Source organism: Neopelma chrysocephalum, unplaced genomic scaffold (assembly GCF_003984885.1).
Source record: "Neopelma chrysocephalum unplaced genomic scaffold, ASM398488v2 Primary Assembly neopelma1_181003, whole genome shotgun sequence".
Lineage (NCBI taxonomy): Eukaryota > Metazoa > Chordata > Aves > Passeriformes > Pipridae > Neopelma > Neopelma chrysocephalum.
The window spans coordinates 3,434-15,287 of NW_020937710.1; the positions used below are offsets into that span (position 1 = coordinate 3,434).

Genomic DNA, 11,854 nt, shown 5'->3' on the forward strand with positions numbered 1-11,854 from the left:
TGCTTCAGAGGAAGGAAAACCCCAAATAAGCACAGCAGCACGGAGCTGCTCCCAGGGCTGGAGCCCCTCTGCTCTGGAGCCAGGCTGGGAGAGCTGGGGGGGTTCACCTGGAGAAGAGAAGGCGCCAGGGAGAGCTGAGAGCCCCTTGCAGGGCCTGAAGGGGCTCCAGGAGAGCTGGAGAGGGACTGGGGACAAGGGATGGAGGGACAGGACACAGGGAATGGCTTCCCACTGCCAGAGGGCAGGGATAGGTGGGTTCTTCCCTGTGAGGGTGGGGAGGTTGCCCAGAGAAGCTGTGGCTGCCCCTGGATCCCTGGAAGTGTCCAAGGCCAGGTTGGACAGGGCTTGGAGCAACCTGGGCCGGTGGAAGGTGTCCCTGCCCATGGCAGGGGGTGGCACTGGATGGGCTTTGACATCTCTTCCAACCCAAACCATTTGTTATTTTATGACCTTTCCTACCCCCCCCAGGACAAGCTCCTGCATTCACAGATCCCACACCCCCCACCACCCAGACCTGACCCCTTCCTCCCCCCCGGGGCACTGCCCTCTTCTCAGCAGAATTTCCCATCAGTACCTGCCCCCTCCTCAGCAGAATTTCACATCAGGACAGCGAGGCTGGTCCAGAGCACAACTTTATTACCAACCCCACCCTTCAGGGAGTCCCCACAGCCCAAAGAACCACTGACAGCAGAGCTCAGCCAGCCCAGCACAGCCATGGGGTGGGAGCAGATGTGCAGGAGCTCCTACATCAGGGCAGAGATTTTGGTTTGCCCTTCCCAGGATGGCAAGGAAATCCCTGCCCTGGTCAGCTGGGAGCTGCTCCCACTGAGCACTCGCTGGGGTGTGTGACCAGCTGGGACAGACAGACCCAGGTTACCTGTGCCAGCTCCTCTTGCAGGGCAGCTGGAGCAGTCCAGGCCATGTCCCTTTAGGAAACAGTCCCAGGGACCCCCATCCATGGGATCCACAGCCTGTGCAGGGCCAGGGGCAGCAGGACCAGGACAGACCACGGCAGAGCAAGCACAGCTTGGTCACTCTCAGGAGCCACGTCCTCCACCCCAGCAGGGGAGGATCTCTTTTTCCAGGAGTAGAACTTGGCCACAGCCACGTTGGGGTTCCCCTGGGCGGGGTCAAACCACATCTGGATGCAGCGGCCGCTGCCCCTGCGAGCTGTGCTGTATCTGTAGGAGTGGGACCAGATCTTCTCACACAGGTCCTTGGGCCGGGGGAACACCTCACTGAAGGGTCTGCACATGGAGCCCCAGGGACAGCGGTTCCTGCCTGGGGACAGAGCACCACGGGGGGAGAGGTGAGCACTGGGACAGCCCTCCCCTGGTGCCCTTCCCCTGCCCACGGCCCCTCGCCACACCGGGGCTGAGGGGGTGGCTTGGCCACCTTCTCCTTGGCAACCCTGGAACATGAGGGGGATTTGGGGTCCTGGCAGCAGTGACCCTGCCAGTGACCCCCCTGGGGGAGCGAGGGGAGGCTCCCCACAGCCCCACCAACCTGTTGCCCAGTTCCAGCCCTTGTGCCAGTTCTCCTTGCAGGTGACGGCGTCCCTGCAGTCCTCCCACCACTGCTCACAGTCCTCCTGGCACAGGGGCACGTGCAGGATCCTCTCCCGACGCCAGCTGCTGTCAGCCTGCGAGGGGACAGGGCCAGGCACGCTGGGGAGGGGGCCTGAAAGTTAAGGGCAGGATCTGCCCCGTCCCAGATCCCCCCCAGCCCTTCCCACTGGGCTCCAGAACCGATCTCAGGAGTGTTTCAGCCCCTACAGAGATGTGCCTTGACAGAAGCTCTTCCATCAGTCAGACAGGCCTAAGCAGTGGCCAGAAAAGTCCTTGGAATCTTTCCACCCAGTAGGAAAGGTTGGGACAGCCCAGGTTTTTGGAAGGAATCCTTCCCTGTGAGGGTGGGGAGGCCCTGGCCCAGGTTGCCCAGAGAAGCTGTGGCTGCCCCTGGATCCCTGGAAGGGTCCAAGGCCAGGTTGGACGGGGCTTGGAGCAACCTGGGCTGGTGGAAGGTGTCCCTGCCCATGGCAGGGGGTGGTACTGGATGGGCTTTGAGGTCTCTTCCAACCCAAACAGTTCCATGAGTCCATGATCTGATCCTACCTGGTCAATCCAGGGCCCCAGGTTGGGGGAACACTCGTACAAACACGTGTCCTGGATGAAGTGGCGCTTGCACTGCGGTGGCATCACCCCACAGTGGTTCCAGTTGAAGTTGTACAGGTTGGATTGGTCCTTGTGTGCCTCTGAGCTGGTGTTGGCCGTGCAGCAGGCATTGTCCTTCCAGGGAGAGCACTGGGACAGAGCAAGGGACAGGCTGTCGGGGAGGGCAGGAGCTCCAGGGGTCAGAGGATGCTGCGGGTGCCGGTTCCCTGCAGAGCCCCCAGCAAGGAGCCTCCAGCAACCAGAGGATTTTCTGTCCTCCAGCAAACCCTTGGGCACTTTGGACTGAGGAGTTCTGGGCTGAAGCCCTGGAGGGAGAGCAGGAGGTCAGGTCAGAGCCTCACCAGGAATTAGCCCCACCCTGAGGAACAGGAGCAAACCCCTTCTCCTGCACCCTGACTTGCTCTCGGCCCCAACTCTGCCAAGGGCCTGGGGCAGAGCAAGGAGAGTCTCCAACACCAAGAGGGAGCAGAGGAGAGTCTTCCCTTTCCGTCCTTTCCCTGGCTCTGTTCTGGGGTGCCCCAGCTTTGGGAAGGGGAGGTGTCCTGGTTAAGGAGGGGTGACACTGAGCTGGCAGCTCCTCACACCGCTGCCCCTGCCCTGGGCGTTTGCTGGAAGAAGGCAGCAAACAAACAGGTCTCACACCCAGTGTGAGCTTTCTCCCTCGGGCAAGGAGCAGCCAAGCCCAAGGCAGCCCCCGATATCTGGGGAGGTGGGTGCAGGGGGGCCCGGACAGCCCCACACAGCCCCACACAGCCCCACACAGCCCCACACAGCCCCCCAGCAGCTCGTACCTGGTCGTGCAGCTTCCCCTCGGGGCCGGGCTCGCTCTTGTGGTGCTTGGCGTCCATGCAGACGTTCAGCAGCGGGTCCCTCGCCGGCAGCACCGCCCGGGCTGCCAACAGCACCCACAGCACCCACAGCATCGGCACCACCCGCCCCGCTGCCATGGCACTGCCAGTACGGGGCACCGGGACGGGGACGGCTCGGGAGGGGCTGCGGGGACAGGGACAGCTCGGGAGGGGTTGGACACGGAGCTGTGGGGACAGGGACACTCGGGAAGGGCTGTGGGGACAGGGACAGTTCGGAGGGGGCTGCGGGGACAGCGGGGACAGGGACAGTTCAGGAGGAGCTGCGGGGACAGGGACAGCTCGGGAGGGACCGGGCACGGGGTTGTGGGGACAGGGACACTCGGGAGGGGCTGCGGGGACGGGGACACTCGGGAAGGACTGGACACGGAGCTGTGGGGACAGGGACACTCGGGAGGGGCTGTGGGGACAGGGAGAGTTCGGAGGGGGCTGTGGGGACAGGGACAGCTCGGGAGGGGTTGGACACGGGGCTGTGGGGACAGGGCACAGCTCGGGAGGGGCTGTGGGGACAGGGACACTCGGGAGGTGCTGCGGGGGCCGGGCACTCCCGGGATGTGCCAGCGGCTCACGGCCCCAAGGACACAAGCACAGCCTCCCCCCGGGCAGGGCTCCAAGGTCAGACTCGTTATCATCGGGACCAGGTCGGGAAGGACACCCTGGGAATGCTCCACACCCCCGAGGGGAGCGGGGGTCCTGTGTGAGACCCGCCCAGACCAGGGTCCTTTGCCACCCCACTGCTCCAGAGGGAGCTGCCAGACCCCAAACCCTCTGAACCAAGACAGGGGTGGTTCAGGGGTCCCTAGAGAGGGGGCAGAGGGGGCAGGTAAATGCACGGACACCTTGGGGGGACCATGAGCTGCAGGAGCCCCACCTCGTGCTCAGGAGTATGGCAAGACAGGAAAGCTCTTTTTTTGTTTTATCTGCGTCTGGGACCTTGGAGACCCTCACCTGAGGGGAGGGTCCCCTCTCCAGGGGAGACCTGAACCATCACAGAATCCCACAATGGTTTGGGATGGAAGGGATCTTAAAGCTCAGCTCATCCCACCCCCTGCCATGGGCAGGGACACCTTCCACCAGCCCAGGTTGCTCCAAGCCCCGTCCAACCTGGCCTGACCTGAGCAATAAAAGACATTTGACACCATCATGCCTTGGCTTCCTCTGCCTGCCTGGGAGAAATTTTATTGTAATTTACTAAAAAAAACCCCAAACAACCAAAAACCCCAAACGGCCAACAACAAGACCCAAACAAGCAAATTCCCTGTCATTCCTCATCAATACAGCACAAGGGTCTAAACCAGCTGCCTTTTAGGAGGGATTTTGCAAAACACAGGAGCAAGACAAAGCCTTTACAGCACTCAAATAGCACAAAAGCCCCCAGAAGAAGCAGTTGCAGACCTCAGGAAGCAGACACAGAAATCTGAGAACTGGGAAGTACCCACCTTGTGTCGTAACTACACTCATATATGTAAAACCAAAAAAGTCTCCCTTCAAAAAAAAATAATTAAAAAATCAACCTTACCAGCCCTGAGAGCCTCTAAACCTACTGCAACACCTTAAAAACACTCAGCTCAGCAGCTTCCTGGGGGCGGCTTTAACAGGAAGGCTCCTGGTAGCTCCTGGGAGGAACTTCTGCCCGTGTTTAGGGAGGTTTCACTCGTGCCAGCCTTTGTTTCTGCAGAGGTCACGTTTTGTTGTTTTGTTATAACCAGCTCATCTGGCCTCTTTCCCCAGCAGAACCTCTTCCCTGGGAGACACTTGGGTGTTTGGTTCCAAGAGCAGGTCCCTGCTCAGCCTTGGCCCTTCATAACAAGCCCCATTTCCTCTGCTGGCCCCACACCAGGCAGCAGAGCCAGGCAGAGACTGACCCAGGGTTTGCAATAAATGATGGAATAAACTCAAAAGGCAGCAAATGACGTGCAGGAATAATGCTGCTGCCTCAGAAGGAGGAATAACAGCAATCCCCAACACAAACCAGAAGTGCAGGTGCTGAGGGGAGCAGTGCAGACCCTTGTAGTGCCTGAGCACAGCCATTGCTGCCAAAAGCTCCTCCAGAGCCCATGGAAGCCCTGACTCTCAGCACGGGCTCAGAGTCTCCTCCCAGGGCAGCTTTGGGGCTGTTTTGTTGTTCTCATCACTCACATTGCTGATGGTTTGGTGATGAACCACTTGCCTGGGGAACAAATCTCCCTAAATTTCATGTGTGAGCACTTTAGGCTCTGGGAGAACCCGCTCTAGTGATCACAGAATCCCGGGATCACCGGGGCTGGAAAAGCCCTCCCAGCCCATGGATCCCCCTGTGCCCCATCCCCACCTTGTCCCCCAGCCCAGAGCACTGAGTGCCACGGCCAGGCCTTCCTGGGACACCTCCAGGGCTGGGCACTCCAAACCTCCCTGGGCAGCCCCTGCCAAGGCCTCACCACCCTTTCCAGCAGGAAATTCCTCCTCCTGGCCAACCTGAGCCTCCCCTGGCACAGCCTGAGGCCGTTCCCTCTCCTCCTGTCCCTTGTTCCCTGGGAGCAGAGCCCGACACCCCCCGGCTCCCCCCTCCTGTCAGGCAGAAAAGAACCTCGTGCTTCTCCCCCTCACCCTGGAGCTGTCCCTGAGCAGATCTTCCCCTCTCCCCTCTGCCCCTTCCCCTCCTCTGCTCCCCTCTCCCCCCACATGAGTGTTTCCCCCGAGGACCGGGGTGGTCTCAGATGCCCTGAGCTGTCCTGGCTCTTTCCTGCTCCTTTGCCTGGGAATTTCTAATATCTGGTTTGTTTTTGGCACTGCTGATCACTGAACTGTGTTGTAACACTGTCAGAGCAGTGACAGCTTGTTCCTGAGAGAGAATTTTCAGCCACCAGCCTGTCATCCTTCGTCTGACGTGCCCCGTGCTCTCCCCAGCATCTCTGCCTGCTCATCTCAGCTGCTTTGGCAGCAAAACCTCCTGCTTTGTTGTTCAGTGACTCAGTCCTACCAGGTGTCACATCCCACTCCCACATGGAAGAGTCGCAGATGCCCGTGGTTAAACAAGGATGGCAAAAGCCAGAAGGGTCCAAAAAACAAAGCTCTCGATGTTTAATTGGCCAACTGCACCCTCCGGGTGGAAACTGGGGCGTGTTTTACCCCCTCTTTCTGATGGTGAAAGAAACAGAAGAGTAAAAAGAAAGAGGGAAGAAGGAGAGTGTGAAGGAGAGCTCGGATAGGAGTGTATGGATTCAGCCCTCTGTCCCATTCCCTGTGACCTGGTCCCACACAGACACCGTGTTTGGGGTTGTGCAGATCCCCCCATCTCCCCAAAAAGCCTCTCAGGGTGTTCCATGGGATCCTGCAGACCTTGTCCCTGCAGGGAGGGCTCAGTGCTGCTGGGGATGGCAGATCCCACCAGGGAGGGCTGAGGGGTCCCACGTGGCTCCCACTGCCACAAGGGCCACGGGGGTTGTTATGATCAGAGTCATTAACGAGCAGAAAAGCAAAGGCACCGTGTGTATAAAGGCAAGAATTAATTGTTGGTGTCACTGGCAGCAGCCAACACAAAAGCCAGTGTGAGGCCAGAGCCAGTTACTGCAGAAAAAAGAGCTAAATTAATATTTCTCTACAGAAAAAAAAGTAGTAATAATAATAATAAATTAAGATTGTGACACACACTCTTCCCAATTTCTCCCCCTTTCCCTGCTCCTTGGGGTCCTGAGCTTGGTGACTTTGTTTGGTGGTGGATGACACACAGAGCCACAAAAACCTGGAGTCCTTCACAGGGAGCCATCATGTTGGTGTTTGTGGCTTCTTCTGCCTCCCTCGGGGCCCACTTTGTGTCTGTTTTACCTTTGATAATGTGCTTTTACACCTTGCTTTCCTTTCCTGCTCTGCGAGCCCACAACACCGACATTGCCCAGATCTGATGCATTTTTTCATGTCAGATGCCTGTTCTTTGCTCTCTTTGCCACCCCCAAGGCATTTTTTGCCCCACTCTGAGCTTGTATTTCCTTAACTGACTATTCCAGAGTTGTTTTGTAGCCGTGAGTTATATATAGTTGTATAATAGAACAGTTACACACACACATATATATATATACAGCTCCCAGGCTCGTGCTGGGGACACACAACCACAGGGATGGAATCCTTTGGCTTGGGAGGGACCTCAAAGCCCACCCAGTTCCACCCCCTGCCATGGGCAGGGACACCTTCCACTGGAAGAAAATAAAATTCCAGCAAACAAACAAACAGAGGAGCAAACAAATCCCTCGGCTCTCTGTACATCACAGATTCCCAGCTGACACGGGGAGGGTGTTTCCCTGAGGCTTTGGCTGATTGCAGCTCCCGGGGGAGGCTGGAAGTGGCATCGAGGCTTTTTGAGCGGGATGAGGGAGCAGGGCAGCAGACAGAGACGTCTGGGTGCTGATAATCTTCCTGCAATCAGAACACTTGGAGGACTGGGAGACGTGAGGTCGCTCAGAAAGTCAATCCCACAGGATTCAAACACTGGGCTGAGTCACAACAGCCCGTTGTTATCATTAACAGTAATTAGCAGGAATAAAACAGCACTTGGGGACAGACTGTGCAGTTGCCTTGGGGCTGAGCAGATTTTACCCTCAGATTTTGGGTTAAATTTCACTGTAATTGGTGCTTTTATTCCCACTTTCTCCACCACTGAGGGCCAGGGCCCTGAACACCTGCAGCTGCCCCACCTGTGCTGTGCAATATCCAGCACCACAGTGACCAGCCCCTCCATCAGTCACAAATTTAGGAAAAGTGCTTCTCCCACTGTCCACACCCCCATGGCCACCACCTGCTGCTGGTCCCCCCCTGGTGAACCCCACTGTGTGCAGAGCAGAACCCAAACGGGTCAGCATCAGACCCCCAGAGAGCTGCACGTGGCCAGATGTGACTCCACAGTCGAGGTGGGAGCTGGATCAGAGCTGGGGGGTCTGTCCTGGTGGCACATGTGGGTGGGCAGAGGCTCACAGGGGGTGTTGGGGTCCCACAGCTCAGAAAGGCAATGAGAACAACGTTAAAAACTCGTCACCTGGTGCCAACTGGAGCAACTGCAAAGACTTGGGCAATAAAATTCCACTTGAGGGGTGTGAACTCTCATCATGGTCTTTAAGGTCACTCCCAACCCAAACCATTCCATGATTCCACTACTCTGTGTGTGCCATTTTCATGGCCAGATGCAGTTTTGTGCATCACATGCCCAAGATGTTATTAATTAGGAGAAATGCCCATACCCTGAGTGATGACACCACATTAATATTCGAACCAAACATCATTTCCTCTATTGATTTTCCTCTCGCAAAAACATCTAGTGGAGAACAAGGCTGTGCCTGCTGTCTTTGCTAAAAAAAGAATTAATAAATGCCTCAATAAGGTCTCCAGTGCTGCAGCAGAGTGCTGGATATCCACTGCTCCTGTGCCAGGGAGAGCAGCAATTTCCATCAGTAATTAGGGAGCAGAGCTGCAGGGATCCCAGGGACCAGGCAGGGGTTATCAGGGAGAACAGTTGTTCTTGGGGGCACAAAGGAGAGTTAAAGTTTAACCAGCAGAGCAAAAGCAGCTTTCAGAGATCAGCAGTTTTAGGGACCAGGTCTGTGGGTTGCAGAGGAGCTGACAGGGGAGGGAGGTCCCTGAGGTGGGTTCCTGCTGGATGAATCATCTCAGACACACTGGATAAGCTGTGAGACCCACCATGAGACAGGTTTGCCACAGGTCTGTCCTGGGTTCCAGGCACAAATGTAAAGGCACATCATAGAATCCTGGAATCATGGAATCCTGGAATCAGAGAATCATGGAGTGGTTTGGGTTGGGAGGGACCTCAAAGCCCATCCAGTGCCACCCCCTGCCATGGGCAGGGACACCTTCCACCAGCCCAGGTTGCTCCAAGCCCCGTCCAACCTGGCCTTGGACACTTCCAGGGATCCAGGGGCAGCCACAGCTTCTCTGGGCAACGTGGGCCAGGGCCTCCCCACCCTCACAGCCAGGAATTCCTTCCCAATATCCCACCTAACCCTGCCCTCTGGCAGTGTGAAGCCATTCCCCCTCGTCCTGTCCCTCCAGGCCCTTTTAAATAACCTCTCTCCATCTTGGAGGTCTTTTCCAGCTTTAATGATTCCATGATCGGGGTCACAGAGGTGACACTCTTCATCCACCCCCTCCCTGGGTACCCGTGGGGCTCCAGCCCGGAGCAGCAGAGTGACAAACGGGATGACAAATGTACCAAACTGCCGTGGTTTGGGGTGGGACTCCCCCGTGGGAGCTGCCTGGGGCATCCCTGAGGTTCTGGGGTGGGACGGAGCTCCTGCAGCCCCTGGAGCTGCACAGTGGGATGGAGCTCCCACAGCCCCTGGAGCTGCACAGTGGGATGGAGCTCACATGGCCCCTGGAGCTGCCCCATGGGATGGAGCTCCCACAGCCCCTGGAGCTGCCCCAGCGCCTTCTCACGGGCTCGGGGTGGGGGGGGATGGCCATGGACACACGGGTGGTGATGTGACCTCCAGCCACCCCTACAGAGGTGACACAGGACCTGCTGCCAGGGCTGGCCCTGCTCTGCTGCCTCTGTGGGTGCTCAGGCACTGCTGCTCCTGCCCTGCAGGCACCAATGCACCGAGTGTGTCCGTCCTCTGCGCCCGGCCCGAGGGCTCTGTGGGGGCATGGAAGGAAAATCCAACATTAACAAAGAGTGGGAGTGATCAGCGCTTGTGTGGGATGGAAATCAATTAAAGGATGGAGGAAGTCAGATCTCAATTAAAGGATGGAGGAAGTCAGATCTGGGTACCCAAATAAAGCACTAAATCAGGACTTGGGGCTGAGATAAACCCAGATGGACTGACTGCAGCCAGGTATTTTCCCAGGCTCTGGGTGAATTTGGCACAGGGCAACCTGCATGATGGATTTGTGGTCTCCAAAGAGGAGAGGTGTCCTCTCCTTGGTTATCTGGGGAGTTCCCACCGCCAGGCTGAGGCCGGGGGGGTCTGGGGGTGACAGGGACTGGAGCACCCCAGACCTGCATTTGCATCCCAACTGCATCTCCTGCATCCGCAACCTGCATCCACATCGGCATCCTGCATCCACAACCCACATCCCGCGTCCTACATCGGCATCCCACATCCGCATCCCGCATCCCACATCGGCATCCCGCACTCCACATCGGCATCCCGCATCCTACATCGGCATCCCGCATCCCACATCCACATCCCGCATCTCGCATTCCACATCCACATCCCGCATCCCACATCCGCATCCCGCAGCCCACATCCACATCCTGCATCACACATCCGCATCCCACATCCACATCCCGCATCCCACATCCGCATCCCGCATCCCACATCTGCATCCCGCATTCCACATCCGCATCCCGCATCCCTTATCTGCATCCCGCACTCCACATCGGCATCCCACATCCGCATCCCGCATCCCGCATCCCCGTCCCGCTCCCCGCAGCCTCCCCCGGGTCCCGCCGCAGCCCCGGCAGAGGGAAGCATCGAGCCGCTCTCCGCGCCCGCGGGGCCCGGCCAGGGCTGGGCAGGGACGGGAAAGGGCAGGGGGACACTGCGGGATCGATCACGGCTCCACATCTCCCCGCTCAGGGGGCGAGGCGGCCCCCGGCTCCGGCCCTGGGGGCTCCCCGGTGGCTCCGGGCCGGCTCAGAGAACCTGCCGAGCACCAACGCGGGAGCTGCTGCTGCTCCAGGAGCTCGGCCCGGTCTGTCCATCCCAGCCCGGCCACCCGCGGGTCCCTGGGAAAGGGTCTGAGCACGGGGAAAACCCGCGGCGGTGCTTCTGGATACCAGAGAGCCGGGGGCTCCCCAGCTGGAGGCTGCTTTGGGATCCGGGGGTGACTCCCGTGGATTTAATGTGGATTTAATTGTCTCACTGGTTTCTGTGCCTCCCACAGCGTGTCCCAGAGCTTGTTCCTGAGGGAGGGGGGCTGAGGGGAGCTCTGAGGGGGAGGACAGGAGGGCCCACCCTGGGCAAGGCTCTGCCAGGAGCTCTCGGGCAGAGGTTCTCTGAGATGTGGCACTTGGGGACATGGATTAGTGGTGGTCTTGGCAGCGCAGGGGGTGGGAATGAGGCCGTCTTTAAGGTCCCTCCCAACCCAAAGCAGTCTGTGATTCTGTGATTCCAAGCCTGAACGAGCCAGTGTGAGGAGGCTGAGCTGCAGTTCCCTGTGGAAGCTCCAGCAGCCTAATTAGTGCCTGCTAATTCTGGAATGACAATTGTTTGCAGAGAGCTGGTGGTGCAGCCCCAGCCAGGCAAAATGCTCCAGGTGAAACAGTTTGAAACTAAGGAGGAAAACACTTGGGGTTTAGAGGGAAACAACCCCTTTGGTTGAGCCCAAAAGCAGTCCCTTGGTAGACCCAGGAGCCACTTCTATTGTCAGCCCCTGTTTGGGGACAACAGCCCAGCTGTGGAGGGTGACCCTGCCAGACCCAGACCCAGACCCAGACCCAGACCCCTCACCTCCTGCTCACCCTCATCCTCCCCCTCAGCCACAATGGCCCGAGTCTGCCTGGCTGGTGACCAGCCTGGACTCCCTGGGGCCACACGTGGTCCTGGGTGGCCAAAGGACGGGCACAGAGAGCAGGGCCTGCCCTGTGCCCACTCCCACACCAGCCCTGCTCAGGTGGGCATGGCCAGCACCTCCAGCCCTGTTCCTGCTCCTCGGGGGATGGTCAGGACAGCACACGACCCTCACCCCCTTGGTTCAGTTCCCTCTTGTGTCCGTGAGTCCCTCGGACCCCAGAGCAGACCATGAGTCTCTCCAGATCCATGTCCAGACCCCGGGCCCTGTTTGGCCACTTTCCAGCTCCAGAACTGGGGCTTGCAAGGCTCTGATCTC

At 58.5% G+C, this 11,854-nt stretch overlaps 1 protein-coding gene across 1 annotated transcript; it reads right to left on the reverse strand.

The window, feature by feature from the left end:
• Window positions 1–616: 616 nt before the first annotated feature.
• LOC113962479 (folate receptor gamma-like) lies at window positions 617–3,116 on the reverse strand. Its single transcript, XM_027673234.1, is given in 5 exon segments — window positions 617–976; window positions 978–1,281; window positions 1,507–1,642; window positions 2,115–2,303; window positions 2,966–3,116. Coding segments are annotated over 5 exon segments (864 nt in total). The 5' UTR covers window positions 3,098–3,116; the 3' UTR covers window positions 617–873.
• Between the last annotated feature and the right edge of the window lie 8,738 nt (window positions 3,117–11,854).